We start from the raw sequence: 27947 nt of genomic DNA on the forward strand, positions 1-27947 counted from the left end.
TGAGTTTATTTTAGGATAAATAATTTAATATGTGTCAATCACATTAGCCGCCATGCATTAATTTTGTTTTCGTTCCTCATCCATGTGATGTGCTTCATTCAGACTTTTAGGATGTCATTTGATTTCAGTACAACCCATGTTTTTGCCATTAAGAGAGGAGAAAAAACAAATTTAAATATACTTCCTACTAATACGGGATTTGTCATAGTCAATGGTGGTGGAGAATAGCAACATACACCATAGTGTTAAGGTTGCAATAAAGATTAGATTTTCATTCACTCCTACTAGGAATCACACCGTTACATTAAAAATGATTTCTTCATTTACCTAAATTATATTTGGTAAACTATTAAAACAAACATTTTTGTTTATTTTAGATTATATTTTAATCATTTATGTTCTTGTGTTGTAATTGTCGAAACCATTTTTTTAAAATCAGGTTTTGGAAAATGGGAATCGACTTTAAGAAAAACGAAAACGGGAGTCGCCACCAATCTTTTTAAGTGTGATCGGATCACCTTTAAAACATTTTGTTTTAAAATCATTAGTTTTGGTCTACGAAATAAAAAGAACGGGTTCGGGAGTCGGTTACGTACAAGGAAGGATTAGCACCCTCGTAACGCCCATAAATTGGTACCTATTTAATTATCAAATGTCCTTAAGGTCGGAAATTTTAAAAAATTTTAAGATGCAATCCTCTTTAAAATATTTTGATTTTGAAAATTGAGATTCACTTGTATCAAAATATTGACACTAAGTAAACCCCCTTTTTTTTGAAATCTCTATCTCGAAACGACAAAACGCCACATCCAATAAGTTAGGATACAACGCTTTGAAATTCGAAGACAGTTGCTCGTATTTTGAAAATCTTTAAAAAAAATAGAAGGGTACTTGACTATTCAAACTCAACGAAAAAAAGTTGCAACCCAATAAGTTAGGACACTACTTTTCTCGAAGCTTCCAAATACCAATCATTGCCTTTTTATTTTTTGAAAAAACTTGAAATTTCGTTTTTAAATTGATGTATGAGGAATCGTATTACATTATAAATCATGTATGATAACATATTATCGTAATAGGTAAATGAAACATGCATTTAAACAAAATGATAGCAATAATATAAAGATCATGGATTAGATACATACGTATAAAAATATAGCAAATCTTAACAACATATGTACAAAGATATACATAGCATATATTGAAGATAAATAAGCAAAACATACAAACATACAAAGCAATGATTAAAAAATGTATGATATACAATTTAATATAAAAAAAGTAATATAGTATCAATATACACGTTCATAAAATATAACATCAAATAATAATTATAAAATAACATTTAACACCTAATGATTTATATAATAACATATAAAAGGATTAATATACATATAAATATAAAATTAAATGAGCAATCGTTAACAAAATATATATATAATACAAATAAAATATGATATTTAATAATAATTTTAAAATAGTATTTAATATACAATATATAATAGATAATGACAAAAATTTATAAAAGAATAATAAAAAATATTGGTTTAGAAAAATGATGTATAAAACACCAAATATGTAAAAAATTTATATTATAATAAAATAATTATATAATATCTATATAAATATAAGTTTAGAATAACATGAAATAAGTAATTAATGATGAAATATACGTATTATTATTATATTAAAATATCTTCAAATGTATAATAATAGAATATAAGTAAAGTAATTATTAACATATAAATAAAAATAAGTATATAATACAAGTTAGAATCTTTAATAATAATAATAATATATAGATAAAAAAACATAATAGTATAAAAAATGACATAATATAAAATAATTATAATATATAATATGAAAGTATATATGTATATAATATATATAAATAATTAATAAATATATAATACAAGTAAAATATAATAATAATATCTAAATAATAATGTAAAATAATAATGTTTTGTGAAAAGTAATATATAATAAATAACAATAATATATAATAAAATAATTATATATAATATAAAAATAAGATTAAAAATAAAACAAATAACAATATAAAAAAATTTATATATATAATAATAATAGAAATAAATATATAGGGTTAAATTTAAAGTTCAGCAAAATTACAGAGGCGAATTTTTTAAAAAATAAAGCTGAATTAAGGTCCTAATTAAAACACGCGTAAAACAAAAGGGACTCATCGGGCAAATCGCCCTATTTCCAAAACAGCAGCGTTTTAATTCTGAACTTAAAATAGCTATTGTAGGGACTAAATTAAAAAGGAAATAGAATATTAGGGCCAAATCATAAGATAAGATAAACCTAATTTTAAAGGATAAAAATGCGGAAGGACCAATGGGATAATTAGCCCAATAACAAAAAACATGCGGATCCTTTGGCCGGGTCGGGTCGACACGGGGGTCCTTTTGTTTAAACGACGCCGTTTTAATGCTTATTGAATTAAGCAAAACGACGCCGTTTTAATAAAGGTATATAAACTAAAAAAACAGCAAAAATTTCATTTCTAAATCATTTTTAAAAAAAAAACAAAAGAGAAGAACCCAGAGTGCTCTCCCATTCCTCGGCCTGACCTCCGATGACGATTTCCGGCCACCGACTCACGCGTTTCATGCGCCACTACGCACGGTGGTCAGAGGGTTAAAACCCTCGTCTTCTCAAGGCGAAAACTCAGGTAACTCTTTCACTTTACAATATTATCAGTTTTTACCGAAGATTAATTCATATATTTATAGAAAAATTAAAAAAAATATATAAACTTAAATCACCTCTTGAAGAAACTGCTTGAACTTCTTTTTTATGAATATCTGTATGTATTTTATTCTCTCAAAAATCCCTCCCTTTACATTGTTCTGATTCAAGCTTTTATAGCCACTGTTTACAACATAAATCTTTGGTATGTTCCTATTTGCTCGATTTCTTGCCATATGCTATTGGTACTGTCCCTTTTTGTTTCCTTTTGCAGGTGAGTGAAGAAATCCCGACAGAAGATGCGCCGATGATGGCGCGATGTGGTGCTGAAGTTACGGCGCTAATGGAGGGCTACTGGAACGTCACGAGTTGAAGGGTCACATCGCTTGGAATGCTTGCGGCGCAAAGCCTAACTAGGGTTCCCTGAAGTTGAAGGCAGATTGGGCCAATAGGGCCGATTAAATCTTGGGTTTAGAGTATCAGGGGTAGGGTGTAAATAGGTCTGTTGGGTAGTTCTAATTTTGGGCCTACGGGCTATTGTAAATGGACTATCAAGGGACTGTTTAATTTTATTTTTTTAATTAATTTAATTCTTGCAAGCCTGGGTAAATTTGGGCTATTACAGCTGCCCCTCTTTGCTCATTGTTGTGTAACAGGAATCGAGCAAAGATTTAGAAAGACCAAATTTGACCGGTCTTATCAGATCATGGTCTTCAATCTGCTTCTTGTAAACTTATGACTGTCATGTTGATATCTTTGATTTGCCTTCCGCCGAACACAGAGACACCAAATTTGCTTCTTCGATTTGTTCTCTGACAATACAGAGATGCCAAATTATCTTATATTTGCTTCAGCGTAAGCACGCGAAAGCTAAATCAACTATGTTTCCGATTTGTTCCTTGTAAGCGCAAGGATACCAAATCATCTTGGATCTATTTGAGAACACCTGAGAGTCAAATCTGCTATGTCCTCGATTTGTTCCTTGTAAACTCAGGAATGCCAAATCATCTTGGATCCACTTCAGTATAAATATCTGAAGGTTAGATCTGCTATGTATCTGCCCTCCGTCGAATATGGAGATGCCAGACTTCGATTTGTTCCCTGACACTACAGAGATGCCAAATCATCTTAGATTTGCTTCATCGTAAACACGTGAAAACCAAATCAGCTATGTATTCGATTTGTTCCTTGTAAGCACAAGGATGCCAAATCATCTTGGATCTGTTTCAATATAAACATTTGAAGGTGAGATTTGCTATGTATCTGCTCTCCGTTGAAGTGGAGATGCCAGACTTCGATTTGCTCTCTGACAATACAGAGATGCCAAATCATCTTAGATTTACTTCATCGTAAACACGTGAAAGCCAAATCAGTTATGTCTTCGGTTCGTTCCTTATTAGCACAAGGATGCCAAACCATCTTGGATCTTACTTCAATATAAACATCTGAAGGTGAGATCTGCTATGTATCTGCTCCCCTTTGAAGTGGAGATGCCAGACTTCGACTTGCTCTCTGACAATACAGAGATGCCAAATCATCTTAGATTTGCTTCATCGTAAACACGTGAAAACCAAATCAGCTATGTCTTCGGTTCGTTCCTTGTAAGCACAAGGATGCCAAACCATCTTGGATCTTGCTTCAGTATAAACATCTGAAGGTGAGATCTGCTATGTATCTGCTCCCCGTTGAAGTGGAGATGCCAGACTTCGACTTGCTCTTTGACAATACAGAGATGCCAAATCATCTTAGATTTGCTTCATCGTAAACACGTGAAAACCAAATCAGCTATGTCTTCGGTTCGTTCCTTGTAAGCACAAGGATGCTAAACCATCTTGGATCTTGCTTCAGCCCGATCTGCTATGCTGCGGTCTATTACCCTACTACTTAGGGGATTAAGACGCGCCAATCTTTGATAACCTGTAGAATGATTATGCCTGATAATTAGGATGCTATGATCGAAGTAGATCGAATGTTCCTAATTAAACATGTTATGATGCGAAATGTTGTGAATATGACCCTTATCCTAGACGTCATTATTCATTCCTTCTCTTCAAAGTATCATTCTTGCTCAGCCTGTAGGCCTGTTCCCTTCCTTCAATACTACGATCCACTAAGGATGTCTGTAAGACAATCTTTCCTTAAAATCGAATCGTTGGTTTTGTCCATTTTCCTTTTAGACTAGAAGGAAGAAATCCCTCGAGTTCCTTTATCCCTTACTTACGTGAATTTCTCGAACAATTGTCCTGTTTTAGTTCCTTGTATTATCTAGAAAGTCTAGAGTAATGCGTAAATCTTCTTTTGTGAACATATTTAGTTCATCTATCATTATTCCAATGCAACATACTTAAAGAACAATGGAAGATAAATAAATTTCTAAGAGTAATTGGATTTGAATGAATTATCAAAAAAGATACAAATGAAATTAATCTGAAAGCCTATCTTTAAGAAGAAATAGAATCTAAAGATAGCAAACAGGATAAAAGTTAGATGCCCTAAGATATCGCCGCTCGAGTGCCTATACACCAGCTCTATGAAGTCTTTCTTGAGTTCAACATGTGTTTAAAAGATCCAAAGTACTTTGTTGATGCCCTATATGCAACATGTTTCGCTCTTTATTGGATCAAATATAGCAAGATCACTGTGTATTCTTCAAGATTTGAGCTGCCCTTTCGGGTTTTCAACTCAAAACCCCTTTGGTCACAAAGTGCCTTTTGCGGGTTTTCACATTGGCCTCTCCGGTTTTTTTTTAAATCTCAAGGCGCCCTTTGCGGGTTTTCACCTTGGATTCTCCCTCTTTAGACAAAGTATTTTTTAACTGAATCTGAATTCACTGGATTGGGTAAACATTTCCCATCTATTTCCATTAGGATCAATGCACCACCGAAGAAAGCTTTCTTTACAACATACGGCCCCTCTCAATTCGGCATTCATTTTCCCCTAAAGTCCTTTTGACTAGGAATGATCTTTTTCAGCATAAGGTCTCCCTCGTGAAACTCTCTTGGTCGAACTTTCTTATCATAAGCTCGCATCATTCGTTTTTGATACATCTGACCATGATGAATGGCTCTTAGCCTCTTTTCCTCAATCAAGTTCAACTGGTCATATCGGGATTGAACCCACTCAGCTTCATCTAACTTTACCTCCATCAAAATTCGAAGAGAAGTTATTTCTACTTCAATAGGTAACACTGCTTCCATCCTATAAACTAGCGAGAACGGAGTTGCCCAGTAGAGGTTCTAACAGATGTTCGATAGGCCAAGAGTGCAAATGGTAACTTCTCATGCCAATCTCTATAGGTCTCAGTCATCTTCTCCACTATTTTCTTAATATTCTTGTTGGCAGCTTCTACTACCCCATTCATTTTTGGACGATAGGGAGAAGAATTGCGATGCTTGATCTTGAACTGGTCACAAACCTCTGCTATCGTTTTGTTGTTCAAATTCAATGCATTGTCGGATATGATCTTCTCAGGCATTCCATACCAACAAATGATCTCCTTCTTCAAAATCGACTTACAGCTGACTTAGTAAAATTCGCATAAGAAGCGGCCTCTACCCATTTTGTAAAGTAGTCAATTACCACAAAGATAAACCGATGTCCATTCGAAGCTTTCGGTGATATTGGTCCAATGACATCTATGCCCCACATGGAGAAGAGCCATGGAGAAGTCATAACATGTAAAGATGAATGTGGTACATGAATTTTGTCCCCATAAATCTGACACTTATGGCATTTCTTGGTATAATTGATACAGTCTCCTTCTATAGTGGCCCAATAATAACCAAACCTCATTATTTGCCTTGCCATCGTGAACCCATTTGCGTGCGTCACACATACACCTTTATGAACTTCTTCTAAAATAAGTTTAGCTTCCGCAGCATCGACACATCTCAAAAGTACTTGGTCTTTCCTTCTCTTGTACAGGATATCTCCGTCCAAGACATAGTCGCAAGCTAACCTTCTCAAAGTTCGTTTATCATTTTCATTGGCATGTTTAGGGTATTTACGATCTCTCACATATCGTAATATATCCTGATACCAAGGACTATCATTTTTTTCTTCCTTCTCAATGTTACAACAATGAGCTGGAGCCTCGTAGACACTCATTTGAATTGGTCTCATCTCTTTCTCTTTATTCGCCTTAATCATTGAGGCCAAGGTTGCCAAACCATCTGCCATATGATTTTCGTCTCGTGGGAGATAATTAAAGTTGATGTCATCAAACTTCTCAAGTAACCCCAAAACTACCTTTCGATAATTGATCAATTTAAGGTCCCTTGTCTCCTATTCACCTCTAAGCTGATAAACTACCAACGCAGAATCTCCATATACTTCTAGTTTTTTTATACCTCGCTCTACAACTGCTTGAAGTCCCATGATGCATGCTTCATACTCAGCCATATTGTTTGTGCAATCAAAGTCCAACCTACACGTGAACAGGTAATGATCGCCATTTGGAGATACCAAGACTGCCCCAATTCCATTTCCAACTGCATTACAAGCCCCATCAAAATTTAGCTTCCAAGAAGAATCTTCAGTTGTTGCTATACACATTAACTCCTCATTTGGAAAATCAAAATTCAATGGCTCATAATCCTCTAGAGCCCTACTGGCCAAGAAGTCTGCTACCGCACTTCCTTTTATAGCCTTCTAAATTATGTAGACTATATCAAACTCTAAAAGCAAAATTTTCCATCTCGTCATTCTCCCATTTAGAGCCGTTGACTCTATCATGTATTTCAATGGATCTAGCTTTGAAATGAGCCAAGTAGTATGGTATAGCATGTACTGTCTTAATCTCCGAGTTGTCCAAATCAGCGCACAACACAACTTTTCAATCGGTGGATATCTCATCTCACAGTCAGTGAATTTCTTACTGAGATAATAAATTGTCTTCTCTTTTTCCCTGACTCATCATGCTGTCCAAGCACACATTCCATAGAATTACTGAACACTGACAAGTACAGTATCAACGGTTTATTTGGGCTTGGTGGAGATAATACCGGAGCATTCGACAAATACTGCTTCACATTTTCAAAAGCATTCTGGCACTCCTCATCCCAAGTACCTTGATTGTGCTTTCTGAGGAGACGAAAGATAGGATCGTATTTCTCGGTTAGTTGTGAAATGAACCGAGCGATGTAATTCAACCTTCCTAGGAATCCTTGAACTTCTTTCTGAGTGCGTGGTGGAGGTAACTCTCGTATGGCTCTGACCTTGTCTGACTCGACTTCAATTCCCTTTTCACTGACTACGAAGCCTAATAACTTTCCTGATCTAGCTCTAAAGGTACACTTTGCTGGATTGAGCTTCAACTGAAATTTTCTCAACCTCAAGAATAATCTTCTCAAGACCTCAATGTGCTCTTTTTCTGTATGCGACTTGACAATCATATCATCAACGTATACCTCAATATCCTTATGCATCATGTCGTGGAATAGGTTTACCATGGCCCGTTGGTATGTTGGCCCTGCGTTCTTTAGTCCAAACGGAATTACTTTGTAGCAAAAGGTGCCCCATAAGGTTATAAAGGTGGTTTTATCCATATCCTTTGAATGCATCTTTATCTGATTGTATCCTGAGAAACCATCCATGAAGGAAAACAACGAATATCCTGCTGTGTTGTCCACCAAAGTGTCTATGTGTGGCAGAGGGAAATTATCTTTGGGGCTAGTTTTATTTAAATCTCTGTAATCAACACACATTCATACCTTCACGTCTTTCTTAGGAACTGGTACAATGTTAGCTACCCATTCGGAGTATTTCACTTCTTGCAAGAATCCTGCATCGAACTGCTTCTTGACTTCATCATTTATTTTCAGAACAATATCTGGCCTCATTCTTCGCAACTTCTGTTGGACCGGCTTACAATCCTATCTTATCTGAAGAAGATGTACTACAATGTCAGTACTTAATCCGGGCATATCCTGATATGACCAGGCGAAGGTATCCTTGAACTTTCGAAGTAACTCAACCAGACCATGCTTTGTGTCCTCGGTAATCAATGTTCCAATTTTCAACTCCTTCCCTTCCTCCAGGGCTATATTCTCTATTGCCTCTTTTTCATGTGGCACGATTTGTTTCTCCTCCTATTTTACCATTCTTAACAAATCAAGAGATACGTCATAATCTTGAACATTTTCAAAATCCTGAGGTTCCTCTAAACACATATTTTGCTCGCAAGAGAAATCATGAGTTGCAGTATCAGTACTCATATCATTGATATCTAGGGACCTGTGGGGGTATGAAAGAATATACAAAGAATGAATGAATCTAAGAACGATTGTTTATGTGCTATGAATAAAAGAATAAGAATTGCCAAAATTTAAAGGAATACTGGTTGATAAAAATGAAGCAATACCTGTTTAAATTGATAAAAGTTATGTTTTATTTAAATAATAATAGATGAACATAAGCCTATTTCGCAAATGTAATCTTACTACTCCTAGGCCCTAAAGTAACAGACATGTTTCGAGAATTACTCTGAAAAATTCCTAAAGACTATAGGAAGGTCTTCCGCAGTCCAATTGTTCAGAGAGCTCCCCAGTTCGTAAGGGTGAATACCCTCAAGGTTTCCTAGCTCCAACCCCTCATCGTGCTTAACATTAATTTGATGACTTTATTTTACTAGTAATTCCCCCGACTTAAAGGATTTGGATATAGGTGGGAATGTCATCTGTTCCCACTTCACTTCTCCTCCGTTCAGACGCGCCTTTCTTCTCACTTGACGTTTCTCAATCTCTTGCCTCTTGTGCTTATGGTCTGGCATGAAGCCCAAACCAAAGCGATCTTTCTTCTCAATCAGTTTTGGGATTTAAATCCCTCCTTGCAACTGTCTTCCTAGTCCTTTTCCTAGCAATGCCCCTTTCCCCATCATCATTTGCAGGGCCATCCTTGTGGCTCTAGATATTTTGGGTACCGGCTCCTCACTTCCTTCCAAAATGAAGGTTGCATTGATGATTTCTAAAGAGCGAAAAGAACACAATAGCCTCTTCGTTCGTCTCGACATAAGGGGCCTTACTAGTGACTGCTGCTATAATGTCCTCCTCCGCATTGATGGTTATTAACCGTCTATCTGTCACTAGCTTTAATTTTTGGTGCAATGAGAAAGGTACCGCTCCTGCCGAGTGCATCCATATTCTCCCCAATAAATAATTAAGGAGGGTTTGATATCCATCACCAAGAAATCAACTTCATATGTATTTGGCCCAATTTTCAAAGGGATGTCGATTCATCCCATTACTTTCCTTTCAGTTCCATCAAAGGCTCTTACCACGTTGTGACATGTTTTCATATGCGAACTGTCAATGGGTAATTTGTTCAAGGTAGATAATGGCAGGACATTCAAAGCAAACCCATTATCAACGAGTACACTTGGCAGCGTATATCCTTTGCACCGAGTAGTGATGTGCAAGGCTTTGGTTGACCCTATACCCCCTCGTGGAATTTCATCATCATTGAAATACATGAAATTGTCAGGACTGATGTTATTTACCAACCGGTCCAATTTGTTAACGGATATGTCGTGGGTGACATATGTTTCGTTAAGCACCTTCAATAATACATCCCGATGCAACTCAGAACTCAGAAGTAGGGCTAATACTAATATACGCGCTGGCTGCTTACGCAACTGCTCGACCACACTATACTCGCTATGCTTAAGGAACTTTAAGAACTCCTTAGCCTCCTCCTCATTCACCAGCTCATTGATGGGTATTTCAGTCTCTTTCTCCTTCTCAACCTCGATACATTTTGTCTTTGTGGGCTCCACTCTGACGCCCCCATATTATAATGTTTCCCACTCCGCGTATGGGAACCTTCATTTTGCACGCCCCTAGATGCATTGGCTATACTCTCCCCCTCAGGTACTGTTATACTGCAATCATAACTCCATGGCACCCTCTTGTCATCCTTGTAAGGGAAAGGATTGGGTTTATGGATGACAACCCTGGGCCCAGTTTGCGCCCCCACTTCATTATTCCCCGGTAAGGAAATAATAATTCTTGGCCAGTGGGTTCCTTGTCGTTCATTTTTCAGAACACATATTTGTCTTTCGCAAGAACTACCCTAAAAAATCTGTAGCTTTTTGTTAACCATAAGGCCCTGCACCATGGCCTTGAACTCCTCACAATTTTGGATCATATGACCCATCTCTCTATGGAACTCGCAATAATTCTCTATTCCTTTTCTACCTTTTCCAGAGGTCAACATACCTCTCTTCACCATTTCCTCCCATATTACTTTCATGGGTGTCTTCAACTAAGCAATATCTTCCTTGATTTTTCCTTCCTTTGTTTCATCGATGGCATTCACTCCTTGATTGCCATGATCTGGTAACAGATTTTTAGTATTAGGGGTACTATCGAATTTCACAACCCCCATCTTGATAAGCCTCTCCACGACCTTCTTGAATCCGATGCAGTTTTTAATCGAATGCCCTAGTATTCCCGCGTGATATTCGTATTTAGCATTTACATCATACTATTTGGGGTACGGTGGCTGCAACGGTTTCAAGTGAAATGGAGCAATAGCATGTGCATCGTATAAGCTTTGATAAAGCTCACGATACGTCACAGGGATAGGCGTGAATTATATCCTCTCCGAATTCTGTCTTATACCCGATTTCTGTCTTTGAGTACTTTGTTGCTCTGTTTTAGGTTGACCAATTGTGACTGCTCTCGAGTTGAGGCTATTCATATTATTCACCTCGTTGTCTTTTCTCATTGGGGCCGATCTCTTAGCCATTTCCCTTTCGATTTTACCACCCCTCACTGCGTTCTCAATCATCTCTCCTGCCATAACTATATCCGCGAAACTTTTCGTAGTGCTTCCAATCATGTGAGTGATGAATGGCGCCTTCAAAGTGTTGATAAATAACATGGTGGCCTCTTTTTCCAACAATGGTGGTTGTACTTGCATTGCCACCTCCCTCCATCGTTGTGCATATTGCCTAAAAATTTCATTAGGCTTTTTCTCCATGTTTTGAAGTGTGATCCTGGGTGGCATCATATCAGTCACATGGTTGTACTGTTGCATGAAGGCCTGCGCTAGATCTCCCTATGAGCCGATTCTTGCACGGCTCAACTGATTGTACCATCTAGCCGCTGCTCCTACTAAGCTGTCTTGAAAACAATAGATCAATAGTTGATCATTGTTCACATACCCAGTCATTCTCCTACAAAACATTGTTATGTGTGCCTCTAGACAAGTAGTCCCATTGTACTTTTCAAACTCTGGCATCTTAAATTTATGAGGAAGCACCAAATCTGGGACCAAACTTAAGTCTTTGGCATCAATCCCATGATGATTGCCAGCGCCTTCTAAAACCCTAAACTTCTCTTCCAACCACTTGCAACGATCATCTAATTGTTTCGCGGATTCGGTTGCCATTCTTTCTTTCTCCATCAGATCCAGATCAGGAGTGATAGGGTTGATCGAGCTATCATCCAAATTATTTCCCAACCCAGATGGGAAATTCACGGGGATTCCAGTATCAATGGCCCATGTTGAGGCCTCACGGTGACAAATGGCCTTCTAGGATGTGCCTCGGTTTGCAGTGGCACATGAGGCGGAGTAAAGCCCGGAGGAGGACCTTCATTCTCCTCTTCAGTGATTGCCATGGGAGCTTTTCCTTTATCAGTGGCTCTCAGCAGCTGAGCCATTTCAACCATCATATTCCTCTGAGCCTCTAGCATTTGCTCCCTCATTTCATTATGCATTTTGACCAACTGCTCTTGCAATTGGTCTTGCATATCCTTTTGTAATTGCTCGAACCTTTGATCTATACTCTTAGTTTTAGTGCGAGTGCCGTAAGGATGTGTGATTTCCAGATTTTCTTTTCTACCTCTAGAAGTAAACTTTAACTAATTAGGGTCTTTCTATAACTTTGAACGCAAACGATGCGATGAAATGCTATGAGATTCAAATGCATGAATGCAAAAAGGATATCGATTCTGGTTCAACTTCATTTAGAAAACTTTATTTAGAAAAAGAATATCTTTACATATAAGAGGATTACAAATACGCTTTCGCCCTAAGGCCCAAAGTTTTAACTCTATCTAATAAAAGAGCTAACTCTCGTCCTATATCCGACGACGATGAATACATCAGACTCAATACATCAGCTCGAATTACCAAGTCTTGCACATATTCAGCAACCTCTCGAATCTGGGCTACGGCTTCACCAATGACGTGATCCCTTTCTCTGACCTGTCTTCTAGCCTGATGGAGCTTTCCCTTCAGATAATTTTATTGCGCTTCGAGCTGCTCAACTCGAAGTTCACCGTCATGCAATGCCATTTCCAAATCCTCAATGTTACTTTTTAGCTCCTTTAACTCGACCGTAGAATTATGGTTTTGGTGCCAACGTAGGGATCTTCCAAGCTCAGCTACCTTAGTATTCAACCCTTTATTCTCTTCCTCTAATGCCAAATTCTACACCTGCATCTCTTGGAACTTCCTCTCCCAATACTCGGCTCTAGCATTTTCTTCTTGGACCTCTTTCTGTAACTGATCTGAAGATCCTCCTGCTCTCGCTCTCCTCAAGAATACTTGTGCCTTTTTGTAATGCTCCTTTAGATCATCTCGATCTTCCTCTTTTCTTTGCTCTCTTTCTCGATCTCTATCTTTTGAACGTCGACGTCCAAGCTCAAGTACATCTTTTCTTCTTCGAGCTTTGCTACCCTCTTCTCGAACTCCAAGTTCTTTCTCTCGAACTCTTGCTTTATAATTTCTAACTCTGAGGGCATTACTTGCAAATATTCTTCTATCGATCGAGCTCCTTCCACGCTTGGCTTAGGGATGTTATCATTGACCCTTCTGCCTCTCCATTCGACGTATTCTGGTGTTGTAGCGGGGCTAATAGCTACTCCTTTCAACCGACAAGTCTTTTTCCAAGCACTAGAAACTTCGCTAACCTTCCTCTTGTAATCGGCTCCTCTATATACAAACTCACTTTGAGCTAAACCCTGAGTCGCTAGTACGAACTGTCTCAAACCGTGCTGCCTCAGCACAAGCAAAGGGTATAACCAATGGCACCCCAAATTCCCAACAGAGGGACCCAATCAAAACTGCTGCATCGGTAAAGAATCTCACCAGGAATCATCCATGGAGCCCTCCACTCAACATCTTTCGACTAAAGGTTTTGAAGTAGCGTTATCCAATTCTCTTATAGAACATCAACTCTCTTAGTTGAAGCTACTATGTCCTTCAACGGTGAATAATCCTCGAAGAAGACTCGACAAACCACCCTATCTATCAATCGAAAATGACTATAGAACCAAGCTAAAAGTAACTGAGCATAACCAACAAACCTGCCTGCACCATTCCTCTTACATGCGCCTAAGGACCTGAATGTTTCTGCCAAAATCGCAGGGACGGAAGTAACCCTTTTACTGAGTCGATGAAAAAGATCCGTGGTTGCCTCGTCCACATATCCCAAAGCCCTAGGAAAAACCATCAGTCTATACAAACTTAAAGCAAAAACATCTACCTTCTTCGTCTCATCAGGGTGTGTCAAAATTAGACCTTTCAAAGCGTCCCACGAAATGCATTTGCACTCACCCTTCTCTTTAATTCTGGCCGTGATCTACTGCTCGCTCATCCCTGTAATAGTCATCAATTTCTTCCAAAAGGTAGGGACACAAGCAACTCGAGAATAGATCCTATCATTCTGAAACTTGGGACAATGAAGTAAAGCAGTGTACTCCTCCATAGTAGGTACCAAGCCTACCTCCCCAAAAGTGAAACAATTGTACGCCTGGTTCCAAAACTGAGTAAGGGCTCAGAATAAATGCTCGTCTACCTGAACATTGAGCAAGTAAGGTAAGTCTCCGTAATTATCGTAGAATAACTGATTGGTCTTTTTGCCCCACTGATCCCAAATTTCCTTAAGCTCTTGGAGATTATTCTGCGTGACACTAATACGAGTGTAATCTGACAGCTCCGACACATATCCCACAGCTATATTGTCTCCCTTTTCTAGTTGAGTTTGCTCAGACCATCTATGGACGTTGGCGTTGCCCTCCACTCTATCAAGAAGTCCGTTCTCCATAATAAAACCTCCTAACTTAGAAACTGACCGTGAATCGATACCTTTGTAAATGCAAAATGACATGCAAATAAAAGAAAAAAAAATAGTCAGTATCACATGATATCAATAAATCTCAACGATATTTTATAAAGGTAATATCTAAAGTTCAACTCTAACTAAGCTGGGCTCTTGCGGTTTTTCGATATGAAGGTGGTTCTAAAGTTTGAAGTACCCGAACCAGCAGATTTCTCAATTCTCACCCATTATAGGCTCATTCGAATCGAGTTCAGTTCAAGGGAATACATTTCCCTATGGCTACATGGAGATGAAAATCTCACGAAACCATAGGTACGGATGTATCCCGAAAGTGATCCACTATCCTGCACGGAGGCGAAAACCTCACGAAGGCGTAGTTTCTCACTCCCACTTAAGGGTGTGACCACAACGGTCATGCAAATGCAATGCGTATCAGAATATATAACATATGCAATAATACAAACACATGTAATGCAAAGAGGATTGAATTTCAAAACTTTTCAAATTTCCAAAATTAAGACAAAAGATAATCAATTATATGGCTTGACTCTCTTATTAGTCCCCAGCGGAGTCTCCAAGCTGTCGAAACCATTTTTTAAAAATTAGGTTTTGGAAAATGGGAATCGACTTTAAGAAAAACGAAAACGGGAGTCGCCACCAATCTTTTTAGGTGTGATTGGATCACCTTTAAAACATTTTGTTTTAAAATCATTAGTTTTAGTCTATGAAATAAAAAGAACGGGTTCGGGATTCAGTTACGTACGAGGAAGGATTAACACCCTCGTAACGCCCAAAAATTGGTACCTAATTAATTATCAAATGTCCTTAAGGTCGGAAATTTTAAAAAATTTTAAGATGCAATCCTCTTTAAAATATTTTGATTTTGAAAATTGAGATTCACTTGTATCAAAATATTGACACTAAGTAAACCCCCTGTTTTTTGAAATCCCTATCTCGAAACGACAAAACACCACATCCAATAAGTTAGGATACAATGCTTTGAAATTCCAAGACAGTTGCTCGTATTTTGAAAATCTTTAAAAAAAATAGAAGGGTACTTGACTATTCAAACTCAACGAAAAAAAGTTGCAACCCAATAAGTTAGGGCACTACTTTTCTCGAAGCTTCCAAATACCAAGCATTGCCTTTTTATTTTTTAAAAAAACTTGGAATTTCGTTTTTAAATTGATGTATGTGGAATCGTATTACATTATAAATCATGTATGATAACATATTATCGTAATAGGTAAATGAAACATGCATTTAAACAAAATGATAGCAATAATATAAAGATCATGGATTAGATACATACGTATAAAAAATATAGCAAATCTAAACAACATATGTACAAAGATATACATAGCATATATTGAAGATGAATAAGCAAAACATACAAACATACAAAGCAATGATTAAAAAATGTATGATATACAATTTAATATAAAAAAAAGTAATATAGTATCAATATACACGTTCATAAAATATAACATCAAATAATAATTATAAAATAACATTTAACACCTAATGATTTATATAATAACATATAAAAGGATTAATATACATATAAATATAAAATTAAGTGAGCAATCGTTAACAAAATATATATAATACAAATAAAATATGATATTTAATAATAATTTTAAAATAGTATTTAATATACAATATATAATAGATAATGACAAAAATTTATAAAAGAACAATAAAAAATATTGGTTTAGAAAAATAATGTATAAAACACCAAATATGTAAAAAATTTATATTTATAATAAAATAATTATATAATATCTATATAAATATAACTTTAGAATAACATGAAATAAGTAATTAATGATGAAATATACGTATTATTATTATATTAAAATATCTTCAAAATGTATAATAATAGAATATAAGTAAAGTAATTATTAACATATAAATAAAAATAAGTATATAATACAAGTTAGAATCTTTAATAATAATAATATATAGATAAAAAAAACATAATAGTATAAAAAATGACATAATATAAAATAATTATAATATATAATATGAAAGTATATATGTATATAATATATATATAAATAATTAATAAATATATAATACAAGTAAAATATAATAATAATATGTAAATAAGAATGTAAAATAATAATGTTTTGTGAAAAGTAATATATAATAAATAACAATAATATATAATAAAATAATTATATATAATATAAAAATAAGATTAAATATAAAACAAATAACAATATAAAAAAATTATATGTATAATAATAATAGAAATAAATATATAGGATTAAATTTAAAGTTCAGCAAAATTACAGAGGCGAATTTTTTAAAAAATAAAGCTGAATTAAGGTCCTAATTAAAACAAGCGTAAAACAAAAGGGACTCATCGGGCAAATCGCCCTATTTCCAAAACGGCAGCGTTTTAATTTTGGACTTAAAATAGCTATTGCAGGGACTAAATTAAAAATGAAACAAAATATTAGGGCCAAATCATAAGATAAGATAAACCTAATTTTAAAGGATAAAAATGCGGAAGGACCAATGGGATAATTAGCCCAATAACAGAAAACACGCGGGTCCTTTTGTTTAAACGACGCCGTTTTAATGCTTATTGAATTAAGCAAAACAACGCCATTTTAATGCTTATTGAATTAAGCAAAACGACGCCGTTTTAATAAAGGTATATAAACTAAAAAAACAGCAAAAATTTCATTTCTAAATAATTTTTAAAAAAAAACAAAATAGAAGAACCCAGAGTGCTCTCCCATTCCTCGGCCTAACCTCCGATGACGATTTTCGGCCACCGACTCACGGGCTTCACGTGCCACCACGCACGGTGGTCAGAGGGTTAAAACCCTCGTCTTTTCAAGGCGAAAACTCAGGTAACTCTTTCACTTTACAATATTATCAGTTTTTACCGAAGATTAATTCATATATTTACAGAAAAATAAAAACAAAATATAAACTTAAATCACCTCTTGAAGAAACTGCTTGAACTTCTTTTTTATGAATATCTGTATGTATTTTATTCTCTCAAAAAACCCTCCCTTTACATTGTTCTGATTCAGGCTTTTATAGCCACTATTTACAACATAAATCTTTGGTATGTTCCTATTTGCTCGATTTCTTACCATATGCTGTTGGTACTGTCCTTTTTTGTTTCCTTTTGCAGGTGAGTGAAGAAATCCCGACAGAAGATGCGCCGATGATGGCGCAATGTGGCGCTGAAGTTACGGCGCTAATGGAGGGCTACTGGAACGTCACGAGTTGAACGGTCACATCGCTTAGAATGTTTACGGCGCAAACCCTAACTAGGGTTCCCTAAAGCTGAAGGCAGATGGGCCAATAGGGCCGATTAAATCTTGGGTTTAGAGTATCAAGGGTAGGGTGTAAATGGGTCTGTTGGGTAGTTCTAATTTTGGGCCTACGGGCTATTGTAAATGGACTATCAAGGGACTGTTTAATTTTATTTTTTTAATTAATTTAATTCTTGCAAGCCTGGGTAAATTTGGGCTATTACAGTAATATTTTAACCACTAAACTATTAATTAACATAACACGTCAACTTATGAGTGAAAGAGAAGAGGAGAAGATGAGCTTGAAGGAAACCATTAAGTTGGGGGGTCAAAAGAAGAGAAATCTATTTTTAGCACAACTCTTTGACACATACCTAACTTTACTTCTAGCCTGCTTGGTCCTAACCTATTCCAGTACAAATTCGGGTGGCCTAAATCATTCAACCCCATCTTATTCGTTTGCTAACTTCTTTTTCTTCTTTAACTCAGAAATGGCCAACCCGATTTTCCTGTTACAATTTTTGGGTTTAGTATATAAAATTTATTAAGCTCTGATCATGGTCGGGTTTAGGTTAGATCGATATAAAATTTTAGTCTTGTTTTTTAGGCTTAAGTTTCAGTTCGAAAAATAGACTTAAAATTTTGTCCAAGTCCAATTTAGATAAGAAATACTAAACTCGGTCCGTTCATATTGAAAATTTTTATATTTTTATATAAAAAATGATACATCAAATACACGATAAATGTTTTTCAACAAATTAAAAATATATTAAAAAAGTCTTTATACATAAATAATATTAAGATAATGCAAAAAAAAAGCCAAAAATCTTTTCCAAAGCCCCGCTTGTTTTTGGGTTTATATATTTATCTAAATCCTTTAATTTTTTAAACGAGCCTTTAGACTTAAACGAAAAGCTGAGTGAATTATCAAGTATACTAAAATCCACTATTAAATTTATACCTACCTTTTTATATTTTCTTATCTAAATATTAAATGAATTTGTACCCTATAATTTAATATATCTTTATGAATAGAAGATAATTTCTTTAAAATAAAATAGAATATTATTGGATGGGTTGTTATCCCTATCCAACACCCATCTCTACATGTTTAGACGTCACTTTTAAATTAGCTAAATAACTATTAAAAAATTATAAATTTTAATTTTCTAGCATTTGGATTTATAAAATTAATTATTAAACTATTATAATTAATCTTTTATAACATTTTTTTTCAATTGATTAAATAAATAACCCATTTAATTTTTGTTAAGACATTGTTTATTTTTTCTCAATAAAAATAATATATTAATTGAAAGTTTTTAGATATTGAAGGATTGTTTAACTTGTTACAAATTTATCAAGAACTCCTTTGTAATTTTATCAATGCTTCAACTTTACTTCTTTTTTTCTTTTTTTTTTTAAATAACCATATTTATATTTTTTAATTTTTTTTATATAAGATGCCTTTTTCTCAATACCATGGACTAATATAAACAATAATATTAATTGTATAGAAAAAAAAGTTAAAACAAATCAATAATCCGTATTAAGTAAAATATAAATTACTAATATAACTTTCAAAGTTAAAAGGGATAAACCTTAAAATCATACATGAATTTCGATTTAATGTATAATTGTATATGTGAATTTTAATTTGGTGCAATTATACCGTAAAACTCTAATTGTGGTCCAAATAATTTTGATTTAATTATACACATTCAAATAAATAAACACATCAATTTAGTTTTGGGTAAACTACATCGACGGTCACTTTTATTTACCTCAGATTACATTTTAGTCACATATGTTTGAAATATTACGTTTTAGTCACTTGGTGTTGTAACATTTTATTCACTGAATCGTTAATTTCTGTTAACAGTGTAACAGTAAGTTGACGTGGCACGTTAAATCATCATTTCAAACAAATTTTAGTCACTTATGTTTGAAATGTTACGTTTTAGTCACTTGCATTATCGTGTTGTAACATTTTAGTCACTGAGTCGTTAATTGCCGTTAATAGTGTAACAGTAAGCTGACATAGCAAGTTAAATCATCATTTCAAACAATTTTTAGGTTAAATTATACAATCGGTCTCCAAATTTTTTCGTTTTGAGAAATTTAATTTATTTCTTTTATGCTCTTTAAACTTTCCTCTCTTTTTTTTTCTTTCCATTTTCTTCTGTTTCTCCCTCTATTTTCTTAACTTCTCCATTTTTTTAACATATCAGGAAGTCGAATTGGCAGTAAAGAAAGAAGCAAGAAGTCGAAAGCCATCATTACCTATAACCAAACCCATAAATCAATACCATGCTTCTTTTTTCACTGACAATTCGACTTTCTGTTATGTTAAAAGAAATGGAGAAGGTAGGAAAACAAAGGGAGAAGAAAAAGAGAATCAAAAACAAAGAAAAAAAGAAAAGTTAAAAGAACATAAAATATAAAAATTAAATTATTTAAAATGAAAAAATATGGGGACCGATTGTACAATTTAACCTAAATTTTTTATTTGAAATGATGATTTAACGTGCCACATCAACTTACCGTTGCTCTGTTAACGACAAAAGTGATCATGGGTGTAGCTTACCTTTTATTTTTATATTGGATAAATATAATTATTCAAGAATGCACTATATAAACGCAATATAATGTTATATCAATAATTGTGTTAATAATATATAAGAATTTGATCAGATTAAAATTTCATGTATAAAATTGTACAAAATCAAAGTTCATGTATAAAGTTACACATTGAATTATAACTCATGTTTAATTTTAAGATTTATTTTGCAAAATAATATAATTTAATTAAAAAGTAAAAATTTTCTATCTATATTCTTAACAAAATATATGACAAATTATAAGACCAAAAAATACTAAAAACTTCCACAAAACTAAAAAAAAATTATGAAAATAGAATTAAAATACTAAATGCAAAAAAAAATTGTTTAATTGGTTTAATTATAAAAAAACAAGAGTCCATGAAATGTGACTTTCTAAAATCTCATCAGCTTCCTTCTTTAAACTTAAACTTGTTAGGTTTTAATGTTGTTTAATGATGAGTAAATATGAAAAATTACAAATCAAGTACAAAATACTAAATACTTTTTTTTTAAAATATGTAAAATATAAATTATCATACATAAATTTAATTAAAAATTTCAATAAAACAAGACATATTCGTACACTTCTCTTGAAAGACCCTTCCTAGAAAATTTCATTTTCATATATATGTGTAATATCCAACAAATAATGAAACATATCTTCTATAATATATAAATTTACAAAATGTATAAAATAGAGACATTTACGAACCCCTGACCTAAGTTTGAATCGTATGAATCGTACTAATCATGTTAGTTGTTCAGGTTTTATCCTGTTATTATAATTAAAAAATAAATAAATAAACACATTTACACAATTAATGTACCATTTTCGATATATATAAAACAATATCATAAAAACGTATTAAATGTGCTATATATACGATTGCCAATAGCTTTACAACAAAAAATTTCCCTTAAAAGTTGACCTTCACAGAAACATCTTTACTTACCAAGGGCAAAACTAAACCTGCTGGCTGCTGCTGCTCCTCCCCAGGAAGTTATACACTGCCAAGGCAATTCTGATACAACCCCTTAAAATATTCACACTAGCTTACCTTACCTCTCATATAAATTATCAGAGGCACTGCATTCTACAACATGGAGTCCAGATATTGGTTATATCGTCTGCGGTTATACGCTAACAAGCCGCCGTAAGTGCGATCAGCAACCCCAACAAAGAGCGCTTCTGTATCCGGGCTAAATGATATTCCAGCTATTTCCCCAAAAATATCAATTTCTTGGCAATTAACATACCCCAACTTTGTATCAAAGATGTGAACAAAATCTGCAGGCTCAGCTATGGCCAGGAACCGACCATCCGATGTGAACTTCACGCCTCTTATTGCTCCCATTCTTCCCTTCAATATAGCTAGGGACTTCGACAGGTTTCTTATGTCCCACAACCTACAGCTAGTGTCCTGATTCCCAGTTGCCAGAATGTGCCCATCAGGGTGCCAAGCTGAAGCAAAAGAATAGTCCAAATGCCCTTTTAGGCTGTTGGTAATCTGCAAAATTACACAAATAAATTAGACACAGAGAATTAAAATCAAACCGCACCAATTATGTCGCCAAGACTGACATACTTTGCCAGATTGGGCATCAACGATCAAGCACTCCACACTATCTCCGAGTACTGCAAGCAACTTCCCATCTGGACTTACCGAGGTATTCTAGAAAGAGCAAACAACCATATAGGGGATAAGTACATTAAAAGGATGAATAATAAAAAGTCTAAAGCAGGCTTCTGAAGGCTGGCACTTACATTTACAGACCAGTTGAATGAGTAGCGGTTAATACTAACAAAAGTTTCAGCATCAAATATTCGGATTTTAGCATCATTATTCGCAGCCATAACTCTCATTGCACCGCTGAGGATATAATAAGCTTTCAGTTCATTGCCAGTTAAAATATCATCAAATCGTCCAAAATGCCAAAGAGAAACAGTATTCCTCACCTAGGATTATTGTACACATCCACAGCATTGGTGATTGCATTATCATCAGTAGTCAATTTTGTGCAAAATGCTGCCCCTGATTGATTTAAGTACTGACCCAACAGAAGAATTAAACGAAACACATGAGCCATATTGCAGAATAGAATATCAATAGATCCATCAATCTAACCACATACCTTGCAAATAAGCTCTCCTTGAAAACCACCTGCTACCATTAAATTTTCTTTAACTACCATAGTGCTAATCTGCACTCTAGAGAGTTGCTGAGATAGCAATTCAGGATGCTTCTACAAACATATCAACAAAAAAGATTTTAACTTGCAGGCCCTTTGAACAAAGTTAACAGCTGAAGTCAAATAAATCATGTTCATCCTCACTAACCAGGTTGGGAACAATTGGTTTAGCCACATTCAGTGCTTCTTCGCCTTTGTGAAGCAGTGATGACCAATGCATTACTGAGTAATTTTCCATGAGGTAGACATCGTGCTTTGATGTAGCCCACAATAGATTTCTAAGCTACACAAGGGGGAAAAATATTTATTTGAAAATAGTTACTAGTAAAATATATGTTAGGTCATATTTACAGTTCAATAGATAAACCTATAAATGCACCCGATAATTTTTTTCTAGGAGACAAGTTCAATTGATTTATATCCAAAATACAAATGCCTGTGTTAAAACTGTTAACATGATCCTTGGTTGACCTTACACATCCAAGTACACATTCAGGCCACCCTCTTCTCTCAAAATGTGCATTATGGAAATAAACAACGAAGATGGACAAAAAAATCACAGATGGTGGGTAATGCATGAAAAACATGCCACACAAAACAAAAATGACAAAAGAAATAGAAATTATGTGAATGTAAAAGGACACGGTGTTATGATTAATGGTTATGATTATCACACAGTTAACCCGGGTGATACAAAGCACCATTAACATTGCACTTGGATAACATGAAAAAGCAAATCATATAGAAAATGCATTCACATTAAGTGGCTAATGCATCAAAACTTTGCCATAGAAAAGGTGAAAGAAATTGTGACAACTTATGAACTGACTACTTGCCATACAATTACGAATGGACTAGCTAGGGCGCATCCTTTCTAGCTTATATAACAAAGCACTCCCTAGCATCTCCTGAAGAACCTAAAAGAGATCATTTAAATGCACCTATCACTCCATACCTCTGCTAAAAAGGAAAAGCATAAAACCAACAATGAAAAACTACACCACCAATGCTTATATATCTACACAGCTCCAATAAACACATCCCGGCAACTGAGGCTCAAAAGGCAATGGGCAAAGATAAATACACAACTTATTCACGGCAAAGAAACAGAATTAAGCACAAGGAAAACATTCCTATACTTGATTACTGGATGAATATGCAAAGATAAATGGGAGAAAAAAACTCATGACATCAAAGAGATCATCCAAAAGAACAATATTGGACAATAAATCAAGTAACACAAACTGGATAGTCATGCAGATGATATATTGTAAGTGAATCAAGTAATGAAATTGAATCACAAATGCAAATGGTCCCTCAAAAGCAGCAAGAAAGTAACACGGTTCTGATAACCATGAACAGATCTAATAATTTAATGACAATCCAGCAAGATGAAATGCAATTAAGTATTAATTGCCCTTCAGACGAGGGAAATATTGCTCTACTCAAATTGCAGGAATCACTACAGAGGCCTCTTAAATGCTTCCTATCGTACCATATAAACAACGCATCTTTATCGCGCCAGCTTCTTAGAAATTACTCCCAACCTGCTTTAAAGGCTGAAATAAGAGAGAAATAGCATTCCTAAATGCCACAGGTTAAATTCATATAATTAACATGCAACATAATGTATATCTAATTCTCAAATTACAAACAATGAAAAATAAACCAGATCTAATGCGAAGTTAAGATCATAATCTCAAGAAATGCTAGATACTTTAATTTAAAGAAAAGCAAAAGGCAAAATCAAGACCTAGTTTCTTAGAAAGTATGATGTATTTGTCTTATCACCTTGTTCAGATGGGTGTAGCCAAATGTAAACCTATGGCAACTCTATACCCATGGCTCATCTAGTGTCACAAAAGACTTCTTCTCAGAGGTAGTATCACAAGCTTCAAAGTTGGTGTATACTGAAGCAGTGATGTGTGCAAGCATATGCAGGAGTGAGCTGTGGCAACATGTGGTTTAACTATTCGTAGTGTATAAATCAGTGCATGTTTGTGAACAACTACAAATGCAAAAGTCTACAACTATAAATTGTAAATAAAATTTTCAAAAACCCCAAGTCATACCACAGCCAGGAAGCATCAATATCCATGATCAGGATGGTACCCCCGCAAATATTTCTTTTTAACATTTTTACAGTTTGTATAACAGTTAAAATGTGCAAGCATAAAGTAAAGCGTCCTTCACAAATCTGCACAAAAAGGATTAATGTGAATAACCACCCCATCTTGATCGCTCAGATGGGATATATAAAATATTCAAAACTAAAACTAATAAAAGAACAAGAAAACGTTTCCAAATTCTTTTTTAGGTCAAATTGGAATGAAAATACATCACTTACCCTAACTAAAACCCGAGAACTATGAGTAGTGATATGCAGATAGTTGGAGTTCAAACCATTTGCAAAGGATAACTACATGAATTACCGAGACCAAAGATACGAAGATGAAGAAATATATGGAGCATTCATGGTGGCAAACAGCTCTAAATCAACACACAATTTAAAAGTCAAAAACTTTCAAGACATAACATCTCTACCACTTGCAACATTTTAGAAGACCAAAAGTCTGCTTGAATACTACTCAAAAGATTAAAGAATGGAAGCGACAACACAAGGAAACGCAATGCATGTGCCTCAAAACGGGAACGGAAATGAAAACAAACAGTTGGCTAGTTGTAAAACCCGAAGATAATTGAGCAAATTCTCTACCTGAAAGTGAACAACTGTCGATTTGACAAGTCTTGTGTTAAACTGAAAGTCATAAAAGGTCTTTCCTTTCTCTACTTGCAAGCATTCCTGTCAACAAAACATGTATATTTAATAATTCCGCCCAAAATTTTTGGAAAGGAGTCCAAGCCCTTGAGACACGATCGGAGATAAATTAACAGCATTTTCGATCATATTTCATGTCGAACTTAGAGAGAGTTTACAAAAACTGTTTAGATTTGGCAAAAAATACAGAAACCGACCTTTTCCATCTCTTCACGAGAACCATAGAGGTTCTCGTAGTTCTTGTACTCTCTTACTCTCGTCTGGCGGTACCTTTCTCTAGTGAAATTAAGCCTCTCCCAAGGAATTCCTTGTATATCTTTTCCATTTCTTGCTTCCTCAGCTGATGTGTCAGTTTTTGGGTTACTCTGTTTCCAAAATAACCACAGAAAATGTATTTTCAGAAAAGTTATTTACAGATTCTAGAATCTAAATCGTGATAATCAGGCATAATTTGAAAGATTCTTTTTAAAAACCATTACTGATTCAATATCGTCTTCAAAGTCGGAGTCAAAGGATTCAAGTCCAGCGGTGTCTCTCTGAGGCTCGGGTTCGACTACGGCACCGTCGTTATTGAAATCATTGACGTCGTAGTAGTCATCGACAACGTACTGAAGATCGTCGTTTTCAAATCGTTCCATTATACTACAGCTAAGAAACAGGTTAAACAAAATTTTGATCAAGAAAAACATAGCCTTAAACCCCCTATATCACCCTCCGTCATAGAAAAAATTCTCAAATGACGAATTTGAGGAGAATTCACAGAACTTTGTTCTTTGTACCTTTGAAAAGAAAGGAGGGAGAGAGGGAGAATTAATTAAGTTGAAATTGGAGAGAAAATAATATGAAAACAACAGGAGAGAGAGGAACACAAAGAATCAATGCAAATAAACACTCCTCGAAGACGGTGATAGTCTATTGTTCAAAAATATAAGAAAATTTGAAACTAAAAAAAAATTAAGAGTGAAGAACGAATAATTATACCTTGAAATAGATATAGACAGGAAGAAGTCCCGAATTCAAAGAGCTGTAAAAGCAAAATGAAGGGGAAGAACAAAGAAACACAAATAAATGGAGCAGAAAAAAAGGGTTTCCCGGGAAACAAACAGTGAAACAGAAACAGAAAGAGAAACCGTAAACAGTCCAACGACAGAGAGTAGAGTTAGAGAGTCTAAAACAGGTTCGTCAAACTGAAGATTAAACAAAGAACAATAGAGAGAGAGGGAGAGGGAAACGGAAGAAGGAGGAAATAGTATATTCAGAGGTAATGGCGATAAGAGCAATGGAGCCTGTCCCGGAAGTGGTACTTATAGTGGAAGAAGGCGGAGGATAGGGATGAGCGTGGACTAAGGGGGCCCAAACGGTGAAAAATCAGAAACGCAAGCAATTAAAAGAATGGAATCCAATGTTAATTTGTAGGGTCCAGTCTCGACCGCCCAATTATAAGCGGCGATATTTGCCAGCCTTGGTGGTTAGAGCTCTTGGGGATAATTTCTATTTTAGCGGTAACTATGAGTATGAGACAAATGGATTAAGCTGTAATTAACTTGAATTTAGGGGGTTGGTTTTGTTAGCCGCTTTGTGTACATTTTTTTAGGCTCGCTCAGCTCAATGTTCAGTTTTGGAGTAGAATTTGGTTTCTTGACACGTGGTGGTTGATTTTTTTAGTTTATTTTCTTCAAAATTTAAATATTTAATTTAAAATTAGTTTAAATTAGACTAGAATTCTTATATGCGTATTAATATAAAATATACGGTTAAAAATAATATGTTTTGAAATTAATTAATAAAATTTAAAACTTAAGAATAAAATTTTTATTATAATAAAATGTACATAATAAAATTAAAATATATTAAAATAAAAGTTATTTGGATGGTAAATTAAAGTTTTACTAATGCATTCAAATCCATCATATGTATATTTTTATTTTTTTAATAAATAAATTAAAATGCCCTCAAATAATATAATTTATTTTAATTATGGAATAACATTTTCATAATGTTGCTAATTGAGTTGATTACTAGGCTGCGGGTGACACAAACTCAGTTAAGAACTTAAATAATAATATAAATAATTCTCCATTGAGTGAAGACCCGATCAAATAGTGACACTAATTCATTAGAAATCTTAAATATTATCTAGAGATTCTATCACATGTATATGTGTATAGGAACCACATTTTTTTTAACACATGAATGCTTTTAAGAATAACATGCAATAAATAATAAAAACATAAGTTCGAAAATAATAATAACAATACATATGCAATGTGGACAAAATTAAAATTTTAAAAAATTGTTTAAATTGTGAGTGAAAG

General features: G+C 34.6%; 1 protein-coding gene across 14 annotated transcripts; it reads right to left on the reverse strand.

Moving 5' to 3' along the window:
- Positions 1–21472: 21472 nt before the first annotated feature.
- Positions 21473–26979, reverse strand: LOC107957736 (uncharacterized WD repeat-containing protein C2A9.03). 14 transcript variants are annotated; one of them, XM_016893304.2, is made up of 10 exons: positions 26614–26979; positions 26112–26274; positions 25830–25997; positions 25570–25656; positions 23002–23136; positions 22797–22907; positions 22621–22712; positions 22429–22534; positions 22250–22336; positions 21473–22171 (listed from the first exon to the last, which is right to left on the reverse strand). In XM_016893304.2, exons 2-10 carry the CDS (start codon positions 26268–26270, stop codon positions 21758–21760), a joined length of 1359 nt encoding a protein of 452 aa, XP_016748793.2. In that variant the 5' UTR covers positions 26271–26274; positions 26614–26979; the 3' UTR covers positions 21473–21757. The 14 variants fall into 14 exon arrangements, with proteins under 14 accessions (XP_016748793.2, XP_016748791.2, XP_040969937.1 ...); XM_016893302.2 differs by having other exon boundaries at positions 26112–26280; positions 26614–26940; XM_041114003.1 differs by having other exon boundaries at positions 22797–22904; positions 26112–26411; positions 26614–26928.
- Positions 26980–27947: the final 968 nt, after the last annotated feature.

This window comes from Gossypium hirsutum, chromosome A05 (assembly GCF_007990345.1).
Source record: "Gossypium hirsutum isolate 1008001.06 chromosome A05, Gossypium_hirsutum_v2.1, whole genome shotgun sequence".
NCBI classification, from domain to species: Eukaryota; Viridiplantae; Streptophyta; class Magnoliopsida; order Malvales; family Malvaceae; genus Gossypium; species Gossypium hirsutum.

Bases quoted from the DNA above. Each gene is read 5' to 3' on its own strand.
- LOC107957736 (XM_041114001.1), bottom strand. From the start codon at position 26,321: ATGTTTTTCTTGATCAAAATTTTGTTTAACCTGTTTCTTAGCTGTAGT. The intron at 23,137-25,569 runs GTAGAGAATTTG...CCCCTTGTGTAG, and splicing joins CGACAGTTGTTCACTTTCAG to CTTAGAAATCTATTGTGGGC. The intron at 22,337-22,428 runs GTAAGTGCCAGC...TGCTCTTTCTAG, and splicing joins CATTCAACTGGTCTGTAAAT to AATACCTCGGTAAGTCCAGA.